General features: G+C 41.3%; 1 protein-coding gene across 2 annotated transcripts in view; it reads left to right on the top strand.

Annotated features, from left to right (window-relative positions):
* The window catches only part of VPS50 (VPS50 subunit of EARP/GARPII complex), an 83497-nt gene that overhangs the window by 25720 nt on the left and 38745 nt on the right, over positions 1-19032 (top strand). Inside the window, exons 11-17 of one of the 2 annotated variants that reach the window (XM_081971669.1) lie at positions 601-699; positions 2693-2833; positions 4400-4529; positions 5800-5891; positions 7655-7749; positions 8572-8670; positions 16114-16204. In XM_081971669.1, the coding sequence (XP_081827795.1) occupies positions 601-699; positions 2693-2833; positions 4400-4529; positions 5800-5891; positions 7655-7749; positions 8572-8670; positions 16114-16204 (747 nt within the window). Of the gene's footprint in view, positions 1-600; positions 700-2692; positions 2834-4357; positions 4530-5799; positions 5892-7654; positions 7750-8571; positions 8671-16113; positions 16205-19032 lie in introns of both variants that reach the window. The other variant, XM_081971668.1, reaches the window with a different exon arrangement.

Below are 19032 nucleotides of genomic sequence, written 5' to 3'. Positions count from 1 at the left end.
TTCTGTTCCCACAGAATTGAATCAGATGCAGGATGCAAGTTCAATAGCTCTTTTCCTACTATTGTTCCTTATGCTGACTTTGAACTAAAGATAACCTGTAGTATAGGCATTTGAATTAATAGCCTTAAGATCCAGAAATTTGCTAAATTACAATTAAAAGCCTGCTAGCTTGGTGGCTGTCACCATATTTTAGCAAAGACTTTCATCATTTCATTATTGGTATGTACTGTCCGCCCAGGATTTTACACACAATTTAGATTCATTGTGTACAGTAATCCTACTTCTATTATAATTAGAATTTTGAGAAAATGGAAGGAACCTCCATATCCAATTTCTCCACCACCTATATAATTAACATGCCTTTATCATAAACCATACTTGCATTTTAATTAAACACTAAAGCTGTAAATCTCACGAGGAAATAATAATTTTCATAGACCATTTAGTTGATTTCTGTTTACTCAATATTCCAAAAGTAAGTTCCTCATACCTTTGTTTGAACGCATTTTGTTTTATTGTGAACAAATGCATCAAATGTATTTGAATTGTAATTTTTTCATACTATCTTTTACTAAGTGCTAAACGTTTTTTACTTTACAGGAGCAGTTAGATGTTGCACTTTCTAAAATATGCAAGAACTTTGACATAAACCATTATACTAAGGTGCAACAGGCATACCGGCTACTTGGAAAAACACAGGTTAGTATTCTCTTGTTCAAATTGCATCCTGATATGCAGTGGGTTAGCCTGTCTTATGATGGTTTCACACTTGTGACCATGCAGCATACCCATGGTCATGTGATCAAAATTCAGGCACTTGGCAACTGACATGTATTTATGTCTGTTACAACATCCTAGTGTCCAGTGATCACCATTTGTAACATTCACAGCTGACTTCTGACAAGCAAAGTCAGTGGGGAAGCCAGATTCTCTTAACAACTGCATGATTCATTTAATTGGAGCATAGCTCACTTGTTTTAACCATAGAAATTTTGGACTCAATTGTGGTCATAAGTCAAGGACTATGAGAGGGTGGGAGGGAGGGAGGGAGGGAGGGAGGGAGAGAGAGAGAGAGAGAGAGAACGAACTACAGAGCACAGCTGAAGGAAAATTGAGTCTTGGAAATGAGAAGCCTTATTAGAATGTTCATTCATGGCACCCAAAATCAATTTTAAATCATGTGCATATTTCTTTTTAAAAGAACTAATTTTGCATTTAATGCTCCCTGGAGAAATAGTTTAGAATCATAAATAATTAAAGCATAGTCTCAGAATGTCAATGTGAAAAGAGCAAAATATATTTGTTCCCCTTATTTCAATAGTGTGTTCTTTCATGATTCATCTCTATTTTAGCTTTCAATTATACATTTCTATGGAGGGGGAAAATACACTTTTGACTGGGAAACACTTAGTTCTTAATTTCTGATATTATTCATGAATGAAAAAAAATAGGAGTATTTTGAGATCTAATTATATTGAGGTGGGAGCAAAATACGACTCTTATTCTGATTTTGGGAATATCATTATTATTCACTTCTGGGAAGGAAAACCTAGGAAAAGAAACAAGGAAACCCTTGACCTTCAGTTTTCATTTGAGTATAAAAAGATACAGATGATCAAATTTGCTATAATGGATGAAAAAGTGTGCTTTGAAGTCCATGTTGGAAGAGCCTCAGTGGCGCAGTGGTAGAGTGCATACTGCAGGCTACTTCTGCTGCCTGCTGGCTGCCTGCAATTTGGCAGTTCAGATCCCACCAGGCTCAAGGTTGACTCAGCCTTCCATCCTTCTGAGGTGGGAAAAATGAGGACCCAAATTGTTGGGGGCAATACGCTGACTCTGTAAAACCGCTTAGAGAGGGCTGTAAAGTCCTGTAAAGCAGTATATACCGTATTTTTTGGAGTATAAGACGCACCAAGATTTTGAAGAGGCAAATTAAAAAAAAAGTTTTTGCACTCTGCAGACCTCCCCAAAATGGGCCATTTTTCTTGAAAACGGGCCCGTTTTTTAAAAGGGGCATAAATATCCTTTAGGAGGCTTGTAGAGTGCTCCTGGGGGTGGGATGGGCCAAAAACGAGCAAAAAACAGCCAGCTTTTTTGCAAAAACAGGCCCATATTTTGTCAAAAAAAGGGCATGCATAGCCTTTAGGAGGCTTATAGAGTGCTCGTGGGGGCTGGGGGAGGGTGCAAAATTGAGCAAAAAATGGCCCATTTTTCACGCACCAAGATTTTCAGTCTCTTTTTTGAGGGAAAAAGGTGCATCTTATACTCCGAAAAATACGGTAAGTCCTATTGCTATAGTGCTGTCTGAGCTTGTTTCTTTTTTTTTTTTGCAGATGTTTCATTGTGCAATTAGGTAATATCAGTGTGAATGAGTTCTCAAAATTTGCTCCCTATTTATACACAGTATTTTACACTGCCAGTTTTGGTGGCAGTATGGTTTCCTGCTTAGTGATTCCTTGATTAATGTATTGTTTTCTACCTGATTGTTTGACTACTTATGCTATTGTTATTTAGGTGGGTAATAAAACACCTGCAAACAAACCAAATTCAGAAAGTGCCAAGGATTTCATAGTTTAATCCTGAGCTATAGATATATAGATAAGTTCACTTTGTTGGAGTTGCAGAGTGTCCAGATAGAATTAGGGAACTGAATTATTATATGATGCCTTTAAATCCTCCTTCCTCTATCCAGACAGCCATGGACCAACTACATATGCACTTTACCCAAGCCATTCACAATACAGTATTCCAGGTTGTTCTAGGCTATGTTGAATTGTGTGCAGGAAACACCGACACCAAATTTCAGAAGCTTCAATACAAGGATCTTTGCACAGTATGTAGTTCTACAGTGGTTCTGAACATTTAATGTTTGTATATGCTGATATGCCTACCTATTTACAAAAGTAACCTTTTAAAATTAAGTCCATATTTAATTTGGGATGAAAACATATGTCATAAATATAAAGCAACCTTTTAAAATTAAGTCAATAATTAAATTGGGATAAAGTGTCATAAAGATAAAGTATGATAGGATGATATAGAAAATTAAAAAGCATATTTATTTATACATTTATAAAGTCATCCCTCTGAACTAACGACTGAGCAGCTAGCAATATAGAAAACACAAAGTAGAGCAAAATGGAGTAAAAATAGTGCAAAACAATGCAATGCCAATGCAATATAAAGTGATAAGGGCCATAGCAAAACATCTCCCACAATAAACCATGTATTTATTTTACACTCAACTAATATCCTGGCCTCACTGCCTGACAGAAAAATAAAAATGCTGGTAAAGTCAAGGCCATCAGAATTTCTTGGAGGAGACAGTTTTACGGGGTAAAACTACTTAATGAAGTACTTGGATGGAGTTTTCCAAGAAATCCCTAGACAATTGGCTAGCCAGGGAAGCTGAAAAAATAAATTCCCCCCAAAAGCATTGGGACATTTAATACCAGGAAGTCTTTAAATTTTATGGAAGTGTTTGCTTATGGATCTTGGGATTCTTCACTTAATTAAGCACAATCATCAGATTTAATAGGAAGTGACTATTTTAGGAATTGAATTAATTCTTAACAGCGTTTATTTTTAAAATCTGGGGAAAATTGTATATATTGTACCTAGCTTGTTTGGAGATTTAAAACACATATTTTTGTTTAAAAGAACATATAAACTCTCATGTTCTTAATTTAAGCGAGCTAATTGACAAGGTAGGAAGAATCATTCAGATTTTAAGTGCTAGCGCCTGTTGACTTTTTAGACTAATGGTGTATTTAAAGCCTGCTAATTACTGCAATATCAACAATCCGTGAATGTTTTTGGGGAAATTTATGTCACTTAGTAAGTACAAGAGTTACAAATATTTTATATTAAATGGAAAGTGGTCTGTTATTATTGGAAAGGAATGGGTTTTAAAAAAATGCAATCCATTTTAGAAGTCTATGGAGATTTTCAGACATGTCCCAAAGCTACTTTTTCAAGAGGCAACAGGATTTTCAGGTTTTTCTTTAAAGACGTTTCACTTCTCAATAAGGGTGGAGATAGCATCCATGCATGGGTTGACACCGTCCTTACTCTGAGGAGGTTGGGTATCCTCTTAAGAAGAAACTGTTAACTTTCCATCTGTATGAAACAGACATATGTATTATTAAATTACAGAAGTATATATGCAGCTTATCATTTTTAATGTTTGTTTATTCGTGTTGTAAACATTACAGTTAAAATTAAGGCATACTAAGTGACATAAAATTTAAAATACAAAATGCAAGATTAAAATGTACAAGTTAAACAGTCATTTTTAATTGTTGTTTTGTGCTAATAGTTAACTTTTATGTCTATTTGGCATTATTTTTGAATTAAGAAAGCAAGATACTTTCACAGACCTGTTTTGTGTATTGCACAGCACATTACATCAGACAGTTACATTCCATGCCTTGCTGATTTGTGCAAAGCTCTATGGGAGGTCATGCTGAGTTATTATCGGACAATGGACTGGCATGAAAAATATGACCATGGGGAGTCTCCATCTTCTGGTAGGAAATGCCTCTTCTATTTTCAGTTTCCAAGCATAAAAATTGGAGTGGAGCCCATCTGATCTGTTTGAACAACATGGTCAATGTGTGTCCATTGTTTCAGTGGGAAGCTGCGTGTCTTAGTTTAAGGAACATGTACCAAATGGTTGTTGTATTTTATATTCATCATCTTTTGTGATTAATTAGCATTTTCTTTGGCACATCTAAACATTTGTTTGCTAGAGACCATTAACTTTTATCTGGTCATAGATTTAAGGGCTTAATTATATTTAGCATGCTTGCCTAGTGCAAAATATTCACAACTTTGGTCCCAGAATCTCCTTCTACTCTGAAAGTAATGGTTTCACAAACTCAAAAATGTAATATAAATATTAGAACCTTCCGATCTACCCTCTTCTATAAAGCTCATTGGAAGACTTTGAGACAGTTCATTTTCTCTCAGAGCAGTTTACTTAAGTCTTTGCAGTGGTGAAATTAAAGGGGGAAGTGCTATGTACATCACATATAAATTCCTGGAAGAGAGATGAGATTAGCAATAGTTTAATTAATTGTCCTGGTTCCACACACTCCTTTTTTGCTTCTATTAAACTATTCATAGGCTAAATGTGATCCTTAGCTTGAAAATGTGTTATATCTCAAGACTCACATACACTGTAAGGCTGAAATCTAGAACACATTTATTAGGGAGTTATTTTTGTTGAACATAATAAAGTATTTTATTCCACTTCTACGAGGACAAATGATTAAGTGAGCATCATGGTCTTGTTATGCAGGCTCTGCTGCTTTGGTACATTTTGTTAGTTTGACAGAATCTTTGGATTTGGGGGCATCTCTATTACATACCTTATCAAATTAGATCTGTGTGACTGACTGGTAATTTTTTTAGTGAGGCAGTGAGGCATCAGTGAGGCAGTGAGCATTGGGCCACATTCAGTAGCATATTAGAACAAATCTCTAGGCTCTTTAAAACAGAGCTATTTTATTGTTACATGTAATTGACCTTCCTTATCATCAGGACTCATCAATCCCAGCCAGCAGATTAGTCAAGGACAATGCGAGATATTTTCTTCTTGTATCTACTCATAGATTCTCTGTTCTATGTTATAAAACACAAGACTTTGTTTATAGTGTTTAATTTCTATTTGAAGATGTTGAAGATTCAAAAGAAATAAAATGAATCAACAATGCCTGAAATCTTTCCTTTTTTTTTGTAAAACTCAATTTTCTCCTCATTTCTGACGCCTGAAATTACAGTTAAATTATATTTTAGATGGAAATAACATCCTGGATACTGAGGAGACCAGTTTTGACCGCAGCTACGTGAAAAAAAAATTGGAGCATGGCCTTTCACGAATATGGCAGGTTTGTTTGAAATTTGATCCATCAAAATAAGATCAATTTCTGTGCATGATTTTAAATGACATGCTTAAAAAACAGAAAAAAGATTATTGATTTATCTTAAAATTACAGATGATCCCTGGGGAATGAGTATCAATTGAAAGGCTTTGTTTTCTATATATTTATTTTACGCTGTATCTTATTCAAGTTTTTGTATTGAGTGCAAGGTGATTAATCTTACTGATTTATCTTGTTTTATACTGAATTATTTGTGAAGGAAGAGTGAGTCTTAGCATTGTCATACTGCAGCAACATTTTTGTCTTATGCATCCAAACTCTGCTTAATGCTGTTTTGAAATTTTAATTGTTGCAGTGCAGTGCTTCTGAGTTGTGTGCCAGATTCAAGGAAATTGATGTGAATAACATCTCCAAAGTCTATAATCAATCAGCTTTCTTTCCAAATCTTGGGTTTTGAATCTTTAGTTTTTGCAGTCTTGAAATTATAAGACTGATGCTTTCTTTCTAGATCATGCTGATGACCCTAAATTTTGTTGGCCATCATGTTACTGTAAGAAAAAAAATCCTCAACTTTATTTTTGTAGTCTGATAACAGTTGCTAGCAAATTGCAGCTCTTGAAACGTTCATCCTGCTATCATCAATTTAAAGGACCTATCTTACAGCATCTTCCATTGTTGAAGGACAGAAACCCATTCCTGTGAAATTCCAATCTTGACAGCAATTTCCCTTCAATGATTCACTTATTGTCTTTAAACAGTTCATCAACCTTTCTCACATGAAACTAGTTGTTTAGTGTCATAGATCATCTGCTTAATTCTTAATCCACAAATAGCTCTTCCTAGTTTATCATTTTTTCTGTTGTTTGATTCAGCAATGCACACTACTCGTGTCAACACAGCCATCACTATGAACAATCAGTATCTGGTGGTGAATTCCATTTCGAGAAACCCTTTTGATAGTAAAAAAATATAATCACTGCCTTGCTTAGAGTACACTCATAAGTATTCACTGCAGAATACTTAGCAACACAGTCTTTTTTCTTAGCAACTTTCCCCAACTAAAGTGGAAGAACAGATGCTAAAAAACACACAAGATCTTCCACTGCATCTGTTCTATGATTTTTAGATGATTTATAACATTAAAGGCATTACTTTTTATTCAACCATCTGGTTTTTTTTAATCTATCTGTGCTTGTACTAACAGTTGGTTGTAAATATGTATTTAGTATCTGAAGAATAGCCCTAAACTGCTATAATCAAGTTGAATTTCCACAATGTTATCGATCCTACTTTTAAATTTTAAAAAAATGAATTTCTGAATAAAATATAACAGTAATGTGAGATGTGATCAAACCCACACATACAGCTAACTGTAATATTAATAGCCACCCAGAGTAGCCTTAACAGGAAGAGTGGTAGCATATAAATTTAATAAATAAAACAAAAAAATATGTTCTGTCTATACACTTTTGAGATTGTACAGTGATTCCATGTTTGATCCCTCCCTGACAGATTGGGTACTTCTCAACAAGTAACCAGCAAGGGACAGACAATAAACTGTGTTAACATTAATTTTAATTTTAAAACTGAGTTTAAATAAACAACTATCCTGCAAATCTTTGGGGGATCTTTGATGAATTTCAGCTAATGAGCAAACAATGAGCATATAAGATTTTCCCTTTTTTATGCTTTTTGATTGTTTAATTATAAATAGTTAAAATAGCAAATTATTGTTTCTCTAGTATTTCAGCCTTTTTGTTTTTACATAGGATGTCCAATTGAAAGTGAAAACCTATTTGCTGGGCACCGATATGTCTAACTTCAAATATGATGACTTCATATTTGTACTGGATATTATTAGCAGGTAATTTGGATAGCATCTATTTTAAGGAAATGTTATCAAAACAATTATGCAGAATAGGTTGATAAGGTTTTGTATATAATACTGTATAGGAGATAACATTACTGTTAATTACTTAGCCCATTTGGCTATTAATATGACAATCTCCCGAAGCTCTTAGTTATATTGTAGTTTAACTTTCTCCATATTGGTGCTTTCCTACAATCCCTTAGCCTGCAAGGAGGATCAATTTATTCAGATAAATTTGATACACTACCTTAAGTAAGTTTCTTATATTTTCATGAAGTAAAAATGTAGAAAATGAGACCAAAGCACCTTTTATAAACTATGAACATTTCTGAAAAGAGTTAAGTGTAATGAATAGGAACCAGCCTCCGTTCCCAATTGCTCCATAGAAAAGTCTCTACATGCACTGTAGGTCTGCAAAAATTTTTCCATTGGATATCTTAGGTGGAAGACATACACAGGCATAGATGATTCTGCTAATAATTTGGATCCAAGAGATATAAAGCTTTATATGTTGTAATGAACTGCTTGGAAAACAACTGTTTCCACTTTGAAGTGCTGTGATATCTCCCAAAAACACAATTTACCATTTCAGCAGCTATAAATTCAATTAAATTCAATGCTGTTGTAGGCAAGTTAATATTGCAATATTTTGCAATATGCCTTTAATTAGAAAACCTTTTGGCAAAGCCATTTCAAAACTTTAAGAAATTGTTCTAGATTTGCAGAGATTAGAGACCGATAAAAGACAAGAGTTTTAAAAAACATTTACAATTACATGCTGTAGTGAATGTTTAATGGGGATATTATTTTTACTAGGCTGGTGCAGGTTGGAGAAGAATTTTGTGGCAGCAAGTCAGAAGTGTTGCAAGATTCCATTAGAAAACAAAGTGTTAATTATTTCAAGAATTATCACAGGTAAGTTTTACAATATTTTCAGTTGTGGAAATTTAATACTTAATATAGTGGAAACAAATTATAAAGCACATGCTCATGCATCCCACATTATGTGGTGTCCATATAATAAGAAGAAGCAAAGTGAATGCTTAATTTTAAATGTGTAAATTAACATTAAATTTTCTCTAAAAAAGGAAGTCATTTTTTTCCATAATGAAGAGATATGAGAACTGACGTCTATTAATATAGGTCTTTATTTGTCTGGATCCGTATTGCCAAATCTGGCTAGGAGTAGCCAGGAATTATCTCAGGAATTCTTGACAAGCTTTTCCCCATCCTTATAGATGGCAGAAATTAAATCTCAGACTTTGAGTAACAACTTCTAACTATCTGACTGCTAATTTAAGAATATATTCCTACATAATTTCAATAATGTACAGAATGTAGCCTAATCCCTAATTCAATTTGTACATTAGGCTAAGTCAAAAATAAAAAACCAAAATATAGACTGTTCTTGTTATCAAAAAAAGTATCTTTCTTTTTCTAGCAACGAGGAGTGCTAAACTACTGGATAATTAATCCCATGTTTTACTCTAAAGTTTGTGCACAGGCCTTCAGGTCAACCTTAATGACTGTTGGAAAAATCTCTGCAGTTTTCATGGCAAGATTTTTGGAAGTGGTTTGTCATGAAGAGACAGTGACTATTCCAAAGTTACACAGTTGGCTTTGTGCCTAAAACAGCTTCAAATCATGATTTCCTTGTTTCTAATCTGACACTTTTAACCAGAACACCAAACTGACTCTCAGTTTAAACTTAAAAATTCATTCACATTACTATTTCTGGTTGTTAGGCTGTTGGTTGATCTGAATCTCTTGGCAGATATCTGTTGTTCAATTTTTGTTCAGCAAAACTATTCAGTTTTTATAGTTTCTAAAGGGAAATGGTAAAATAAAAATACATTATTTGCTGGATATTTTGAAAACTATTTCAACTTTATGTTTTAGCTTGGTGAGCAATCTCAAGAAGCAATAACTCAGCAAATGTTTTTGTAAGCTACCTGGAGTCACTGAGAGTCAGTTGGATCACCATATAAATGTTCATAAATAAAAAAGTAATTTAAGTTAATAAAAAATAATTATTATTATTCTTCATTATAGTGTTTTTCTAAACTCTTTTTACTGTTGCTAATTGTTTTTATGCTGAGAGTGATACATATATTAATTATATTTCTGTATTTGTGCTTTAGCTGTTTTATAGTCAGTGGAAAATTGTTGCATTTCTTTTTGGGAGTAAGGATTGTAGTTTTTAGAAAATCTTACATTTACTTGGGAAAATTCCATAAGGAAAGCCAACCGAGAGAGATGAAAAGGCTAATCAAATATTGCTCCCATTCTCCTGTGCGCTGCTTGGAGAGTCCAAGCATGGGTTAACACAGCCTAACTGCCCTAGGACTGACTGAGTTTTTTCCTTGACCACGCCCCTTTTGCCCCTTGCAGGTCAGTTTTAAAAACTCAGTCCGCCCGATAGGACTATAACAGGGGAGCTCCTCAGCTTAGGCTTTTGCTTGGACTCCCCACATCAGAGCAAAGGAAAAATTCTTGACCATTTCACAATTTGGAATCAGCTACAACAATTAATGACAACAGCTTCAAGAGGTCTGTAGTTCCCCTTCCTCTGGCTGCATGTAAGCTAAGTGGGGGAGGTTTGAGGCTTATCCGGCTCCAGCCGGCGAGCGGAATCGCTGCTGGGGCAAAACCAGCTGTTTGGCGCTGGCAAATCGCTCTGTAAAGCCGCAAAGCCTTATCGGACGTTTCGGTGTCCTAACGGCTTCCAAATTTTGCCTGGCAACAGCGGCGGCCATTTAAAGACTTTCGCGCCCTTTTCCCCACTACGGGGAGGGTTGCCCTGGTTACTGGAGCTGCGCGCGCAGCGGTGGCCATTTTAGAGCACCAAATTGCCTCACGATTCAAACGGCAGCAGTTACAAGCCTCACAGTGTACCTTGACAGTAGCAGCAACAGCAGCAACGCTTAGTGACTGAGAGGCCTTGTCCGGGGCTCCGGCAAGGCTGAGTGATTCGGAAACAGCTTTTTCGAACCCCAAGGCAGGGATTTCGCCGGCTGGCTTCCCTCGCCTATTAAAATAACCGCGGACGCTCCTTGGCCGTCTGGCTCGTCCAAGCGGTTACCTCCGAAGCCATTTAGCCATCCTTTGACTCCTGAACACCAATGGCAGACGAAGGTTTGGAGGTGCAGGCTGGGCCCTCTTCCAAAAGGCCCAGAGTGGAGCCCCCCCCCAAGGGAAATAAGGGAGGGAGAGGCAACTCCAATAGATCCCCTTCCCTGGCCTCAGGGGACTTACCCACCAGTAAGGAGGGAACTCGTAGAGGCCACGCTATGCAGGCCCAAAAATCCAACAGGTCCCCAGACCATGAGGAGACTTGGACTAGGCCTTCTCCACCCCAAGGGAAGGATCAGGATCAGGAACTTCCCCAGCAAGATGGCTCGCCCCCATCAACTGGGGGGATTTCTAGGGACTCCTCCCCAGATGCATCCTGGGGTTACCCTGATTCCCCCAGCTCCTCTGTTAGGGAAGAACTGGAATCTTTCCAGGATAATTTTCCAAGGGAGGAAAGGAGAACCTCCAAGGGCTCCAAGGGGCACCCGAGAGAGGACAAAGGCCCCGCCTTATCAGCTGAAATGAGGGAGGTGATAGCAGAAGCCATTTCCAAGGGCATAGCTGAGGGCATTAAGCTAAAGGAGACCGGTCTGTCTGGCACTCCTAAAGCCAGGGCGACCCCTACTCATGTAAGAGACCAAGCTCCTGCTTCTCCTGGCACCTCTATTGCCTCGGAGGACACAGGCCTAGAGGAAGGAGAGATAGACGATTTCAAGTTATCGGAGGACGAAGACCTTCCTCCTGATAAACCGGCCTTCACGGGGCTATTCAAACCATCTTTATTTAAATCGATCCTTCATAAGGCCAAAGCAGCCACTGATCTTGGTTCCACTCCCAAGAGTGCTTCGGCCACTCCTCTTCCCACTAAGGATCATAAGGAGGGCTTGTTCCAGGAACCTACTCCAACCCAGGAACTGATTCCAGTTCCGGATTTATTCCTGGATGTAGTCTAAAGGCAATGGATCCAACCTGGTACCCTAACTAATCCCAGTGGGGGGGGGGGACAAATCCCTCTACGCTGTAGAAGGCAAAATGGATGAGGTGCTGAAGTTGCCTGAGGTGGATGCCCTGGTGGTTTCTCTAACTTCTACTTCTAATCTTCCAGCAGATCTACTTGAAGGGCTCAAGGCCGAGGACAAACGTTCAGAGAAGGCGTGCCACAAGACGCACCAGGCGGCAGCCTGGGCCATTAGAGCATCCACCTCGGCATCTTTCTTCACCAGAGCTTCTCTTCTTTGGTTACGACAGTTAAGGTCCAAACCTCCCACAGGGGGTTCCAGATGGCGGCATGACATCAATAAGATAATAACCGCCGTAGAATACTCAGCGGATGCCTCCCTCAATGCGGCCAAATTCGCATCCAGGGCTCTGGCATCCAATGTAACATCACGTCGCCTGCTGTGGCTCCGCCACTGGCAGGCTGATATGAAAGCCAAGTGGAAGCTTGCTTCTGCCCCATTTAAGGGAGGGCAACTCTTCGGGGAGGCCCTGGACAAGTTTGTCATCGAAACTAAAGACAAACGTAAAATTCTTCCGGCCACCCTGAAGAAGAACGAACGTAAAGGTTCAGGTTCCTTCAGGAGACAGTCATTTAGAGCGCAGGAAACCACCCAAGCTTCCGGCTCTACTTCTTCTTATCAGAGACCATTTCCCCAGACAGGAGATAGGGGGCAGGACAGAGCAGCTTACAGGTCCAGGGGAAGGCAGCAACAACAGCATTCCTTTCGGAAGCCATTTCATGGGGGATCAAATTCCCGACAGTTTCGTAGAGGAAAGTGACCATCACAGGGGTCCTCCCATAGGGGGTCGGCTCCAGATATATGCTGACAGGTGGGAGGAAATAACATCAGACACTTGGGTCCTCAACACAATCAGGAAGGGCCTAGTGATGGAATTTCTATCCTTCCCTCAACGGAAATTCATCCGTTGTCCCACCCCCAATAATCCCCAAAAGAAAGAGCTCATGCAGAAGGAGATTCTCCATCTGCTCGACATCAGGGCCATAGAGCCCGTTCCAAAGGAACAGGAAAGACGAGGATATTATTCCATCCTCTTTCTGGTCCCGAAGAACTCGGGGGTGGAGGGCCATCTTGGATCTAAAGTGCCTAAATCAACATCTGGCCTACAAAAGGTTCAAGATGCAGTCCCTCCACTCCATCCTGGCATGCACACGACAGGGAGATCTCCTCACATTGATAGATTTGAAGGAAGCTTACCTTCATGTCCCCATTCACCCTGCCCACAGAAGGTTCCACTACGACGGGAGGCACTATCAATACAGGGCCCTGCCCTTCGGCCTCTCGTCTGCTCCCAGGACCTTCACAAAAATCTTGGCAGTGGTGGCGGCCCACCTCCGAAACCAACCAATTCGGCTAGAGTGTTATCTAGACGACATAATAATTCATTCTTCCAACCAGAAGCAGGCCCGAAGGGACGTTCAGGTGACCATACAGACCCTACAGCATCACGGGTTCTCAGTGAACTTACAGAAGAGTCACCTAGAACCGACCACTCGAATCCAACACCTCGGCGCCATCATCGACTCCGTCTCCTGCCAGGTATTTCTGTCCCCAGACAGAATGACTAACCTCCAGAACAAACTTCGTCTATGCAGAAGGTCCAGGTCAGTGCCGATTTTACAATTATCCCAGCTCCTGGGCATCATGATCTCTTGCCTAAAGGTGGTCCCCTGGGCTCGACTTCACGCAAGGGAACTGCAGTGGTTCCTCCTGCCAATGCAGAGATCAAGGGACAGCAACTCGCTGCGACGCGTGAAATTGCCGCCAAAAGTACTCCGCTCCCTGAACTGGTGGAGCACAGCGGCGGTCAGGAAAGGGTGCCTTTTCAAAGAGCCCGAAAGGCTGATTGTAACAACAGATGCCAGCCTACAGGGATGGGGAGCGCACTGCCAGGCACATCTTGCGCAAGGCAAATGGACACAGAGGGAGGCGGCCCACAGCATAAACTGGCTAGAACTGAGGGCCGCCCGTCTCGCTCTACGTCATTTTGCGTCTCAGATTGTGGGCCATCATGTACTGTTGTTAACAGACAACAGGCAGGGAGGCACGCACTCCAAGAGTCTCATGCAGGAGGCAGAGTTCCTGGGCAGATGGGTGGAACGACATCTGGCGTCCATAACAGCGGACCACATATCGGGGACAAGCAACCAAGAGGCGGATTGGCTGAGTCGGCAGACGATAGACCACTCCGAATGGCGGCTGCATCTGGACATCTTCTGTCAGATCGTGGAGAAGTTCGGCAAACCGCAGGTAGACCTCTTTGCAACCAACACCAACACACATCTGCCCCGCTTCTTCACTCGTTACCATTCGCCATTAGCGGAGGGGACGGATGCGCTGAGGAGCCCATGGCCCTCAGGACTCCTGTACGCGTTTCCGCCGCTCCCTCTCATACCTCAAGTAGTGACCAAATTACTGTCAGAAAGGGCCGAACTGATCCTAGTGGCTCCTCACTGGCCCAGGAGGTCCTGGTATGCAGACCTTGTCAGCCTCTCCATCCAAAAGCCATGGAGGATTCCTCAGGAGCAAATCTCCCTCAGCCAAGGCCACATCAAGCATCCAGATCCCCAGTGGCTACAACTAGCCGTTTGGCACTTGAGGGGGAACTCCTGAGGAAACAGAGGTTCTCAGACAAGGTCATCAAAACTATTCAAGCGTCCAGGAGACCTTCGACCACTAGAATATACGAATACACGTGGAACGCATTTTCTACCTGGTGTCATGAGAAGGGTGTGCAGGACACTTTGGCTTCAGTGCCATATTTGCTGGAATTCCTCCAAGAGGGTTTGGACAGGGGCCTCGCGCCCAACACGCTCAAGAGACAGGTGGCGGCTCTATCCACCATTCTTACCTGTAAACAATCTCGATCTCTGAGTCAACATCCACAAGTAAAGAGCTTCCTGAAGGGTGCGATGAACATCTCCCCTCAGGTGGTTCATCGTTACCCATCCTGGGATCTGCCATATGTCTTGAAGGCTCTAACGGGGGCTCCCTTCGAACCTCTCAGGAAGGCAAGCCTCCATCATCTGACTATTAAGACGGCCTTCCTCATAGCTATCACATCTGCACGCAGAATATCTGAGTTGGCTGCGCTATCTGTGAGGGAGGACCTATGCATTATCCATGATGACAGGATCATATTGAGACTTGATCCATCCTTTATTCCTAAAATGAATACTCAATTTCACAGAGCCCAGGAAGTGATCCTTCCTAATTTTTGTCCCAATCCAGTACATCAGAAGGAAAAATTTTGGCATAAACTAGATGTAAGAAGGGCAGTTCGAATTTACATTAAACGATCAAAGGAGTTTCGGCACTCCGAATCCCTTTTTATATCTTTTCACCCTGGGTCCCTTGGTCGCAAGGTTTCGTCTCACACAATTGGACGTTGGCTGAGGGCTTGCATCAAGCTTGCCTATGAAGCTCAAGGCAGGACTGCACCACGCAGAGTAACGGCGCACTCAACTAGGAGCGCTGCAACTTCAGCTGCATAGGCGACCCAGACGTCTATCATAGACATTTGCAGAGCGGCCACGTGGGCCTTGCCCACGGTGTTCATCAAAAACTATAAAATTGAAACCTTTGCCTCGGCAGAAGCCTCCTTTGGAAGACGTATATTACAAAGGGTTGTGGAGGCTACGGAGACCATGGACCCGCCCCGCCCTGGGACACAATAGCTTGGGTATGTCCCATGCTTGGACTCTCCAAGCAGCGCACAGGAGAAGGACCGTTGGCTTACCTGAACGGTTGTTCTCTGGATGCTGCGGGAGAGTCCAACCCCGCCCAGGGTTTGAGAATTGACCTTACAGAGACTTGTTATGGGCGTCCTATTTGAATCTTTCGTTTTTAAAACTGACCTGCCAGAGGCAAAGGGGGCGTGGTCAAGGAAAAAACTCAGTCAGTCCTAGGGCAGTTAGGCTGTGTTAACCCATGCTTGGACTCTCCCGCAGCGCCCAGAGAACGACCGTTCAGGTAAGCCAACGGTCCTTTTGTTTTCTGATAACTGTTATTCAAAGACTCTGCTTCTAGTTGGGAAGTTAGAATAATAATGTTATGTGCATTATGAAACTATATATTTTTAATCTAAATTACTATAGCTTAGTTTAATCGAATGATCCTAGTGAAAACCGAACCAACCAACCTCCATCAATCTTTCCCCTATCATGTATAACCATACGACCCTGGTGAAGACTTTGCTTCTTCTTTGCTATTTTTTCTAAAATAAGTTACATGGTGTGCTTTCTCTGACACTAATTATTTATTTCAGAACTCGTCTTGAAGAACTGCGAATGTTCTTAGAGAATGAGACTTGGGAACTTTGTCCTGTTAAATCAAGTTTCAGCATATTGCAACTTCATGTAAGTCCAGACTATTTCAAACACAGGAAAGATGATACCTGCTTTGATCAAGGCTGCTACATAGTGTTACTGAAATCTTGTATCATATACCATATTTTTCAGAGTATAAGACACACCTTTTTACTCCAAAAAAGACGGTGAAAATCTGGGTGCATCTTATACTCTGAATGTTGCTGCCTGGGTCGTCTGGAAAAGGGGCAGGTGAAGCGGACGCTGCAGAAATTGTGATGGTTGGAAAGGAGAGATGTTTCGCTTTTGGGGCTCCTGCTTGGCTCGGCTCCCAGGAGGGCTCAGGTGGTGGCGGTGGTGACAGCGGCTCCTCACATTGCTGGGGAGTGAAGTCATTGTGGCCATTGTCTCCCCTGAGCTGCCCGCTGAATCTCTGAGGCACCTTTCACTTGCAGGAGGAGGAGGAGGTTGAGGGCGGAGTATACCAAAGACTGTGTAACTGGGAAAGAAAGCTGAGCTTGGAACCTGCTGAAAACTGCTGCCCGAAAAGCACACCTATCTTTCCCAGTTACTCAAAGGCTTTGGTTTAAGGAGGCGCTGCTTTAAGCCGCCCTCCTCCTTCTGCAAACGACAGGTGCCTCAGAGATGGTAGATTTCTCAGAACGCTAGATTGGGAAGTTAAAAACTTGAAATGGGGTACAATTAAGCTTGATTTGGTCCGGAGAGATTGGGGGGAGGGCGGGGGGAGGAAGGGAAGACTTTTATCAGAACACTAGATTGGGAAGTTAAAAACCTGGAATGGGGGTACAATCAAGCTTGATTCAAAGGCTTTGGTTCCTGAGATCGCTGAATTGCTATCCAAAACGCTGGTACCGCGATCTCTGCAGCGCCCGCTTTACCTGCCCCGTCTCGGGTGGTTCCAGGTGGCAGAGATCACAGTAATAGCATTTTCGGGTGGCAGATCTCTGGAGCCAAAGCCTTTGAAACAAGCTTGATTGTACCCCATTCCAAGTTTTTAACTTCCCAATCTAGCGTTCTGATAAAAGCCTTCATAGAGAGATTGTTCCCTTCCCTTCCTCCACCCCCCCCTTCCCCAATCTCTCAGGATCTGCTTATTGCTATTGCCCTCAGCTACCATATCTCTACCGTATCTCTTTGCTGCATGACAGATCACACACACACACACACACACACACACACACACACACACATGATCTGTCATGCAGCAAAGAGATACGGTATCTGGTCACAATAGCAGCAGTAGCAATAAGCACTGCATAACAGATCCGGAGAGATGGGAGGGGGGGAGTGGAGCAAGGGAAGAGAACTAATCTCCTCTGCACAAAGACTTTTCTCAGGACCCTCGATCTCCACTTTCTCTCCAGAAAATTGCTATTTGCATCGTCGGGATTTTGGCTAATAGAAGAAGCGCGGGATGAAAAGGGAACTTCAGAATACAGGAGCGCTGTATTCATGGAGCCTGGCAGCTGCCGCATTCCGAAGTTTCCTTTCCATCCTGCATTTCTTTCACTAGCCAAAATCCCAACGATGCCAATAGCTTTTTCCAGAGAGAAAGTGGAGATCGAGGGTACTGAGAAAAGTCTTTGTGCAGAGGAGATTGGTTCTCTTCCCCTCCTCCACCCTCACCCCAATCTCTCCGGATCTGTCATGCAGTGCTTATTGCTACTGCTGCTATTGAGCCCATCTACCATATCTCTGCTGACAGATCCAGGCGGATTTGGGGTGTTTTTTGTGTGTGATGAGGCATCCTCATTTCCTTTATGCTTCCCTTTTGCCGCTCAAGCGCCGCTATGAAGAATCTTTAATCCAAATGGAATCTATCCCCACCCCTTCTCATCCAATGGGCCGTTCCCAGCCAAGCATAGCAGCCGCCATTCAGCAGCCCCTACATGTCTTTCCATCCTAGCTGAAGAGAAGAAGCGAGCCAACTGCTGCTCCTTGGGTCAAGCGGCTCACTGTCACCGCCAGTCCGAGGGAAGGGGAAAAACAATAAAGCGCGGAGAAAAGCTGTTTATTCCTGCCCTGGCGTGGGAGGGGTAGAGAAAAGTGGATTTGAGATAGACAAAAGCCTTACTCTTTAAGAAGATCAAGCCCCACATGTCGCATTTTTGATCTCCCCAGGAGCACTTTGCAGACCTCCCAAACTCTCTGCATGCCCCATTTTTCACAAAAAACGGAGCGTGCAGATGGTTTGGGATGCCTGCAGAGTGCTCCTGGGAGCTGGGGAGGGCAAAAACTTTTTTTTTAAATTAACCTCTTCAAAATCTTGGTGCGTCTTATACTCCGAAAAATATGGTATATCTCCACTCATTAACTTTTCAGGCATCACTATAATGGTTTCCATGGATCTCTAAACTCTCATCAAAATAGCTAAGAGAAAGTTTGTGGAACTATCCAAGCCCAAATCATATTTAGCATTAACAAACTAGTTGCATCTTCTGCTTAAGGGAAATATGGAATTGCCAGCTGTTCCTAGCTGGTGATAGCTCTAACTTTCAACAGCTCTGAAAATATTGTCGGACTCCATGAGTGAAGGAGAGCCCATGAGGCATCCCTTCTGGGAATACAGATCTTTTTCATTGTCAGTTTAGGGTTACAGGCTGCATATTGATCCATCCAAGCAGTTTTGGCAACTTTTCTGAGCTCAGTTTTGACAATCTTTTATATATTTAATTATTTTTATTATTATATTTTTAAATAGCTATTAAGCGAAGTGCATTTCAATTCTCATAGTTGTACACATGTTAAATCTCTATTTGCACAATTGATCGCAATGCATTAATTAAACTCTGTTTAAAAAGCTTTTTAGTTCTAAGATGTATTATATATCTTGTGAAGGAATTTGACAGTTAAAATTA

Source organism: Natrix helvetica (assembly GCF_964273705.1).
Source record: "Natrix helvetica genome assembly, chromosome: Z".
Lineage (NCBI taxonomy): Eukaryota > Metazoa > Chordata > Lepidosauria > Squamata > Natricidae > Natrix > Natrix helvetica.
Note: the sequence above shows the minus strand (reverse complement) of the source record. Positions and strands in the feature narration are given on the sequence as shown.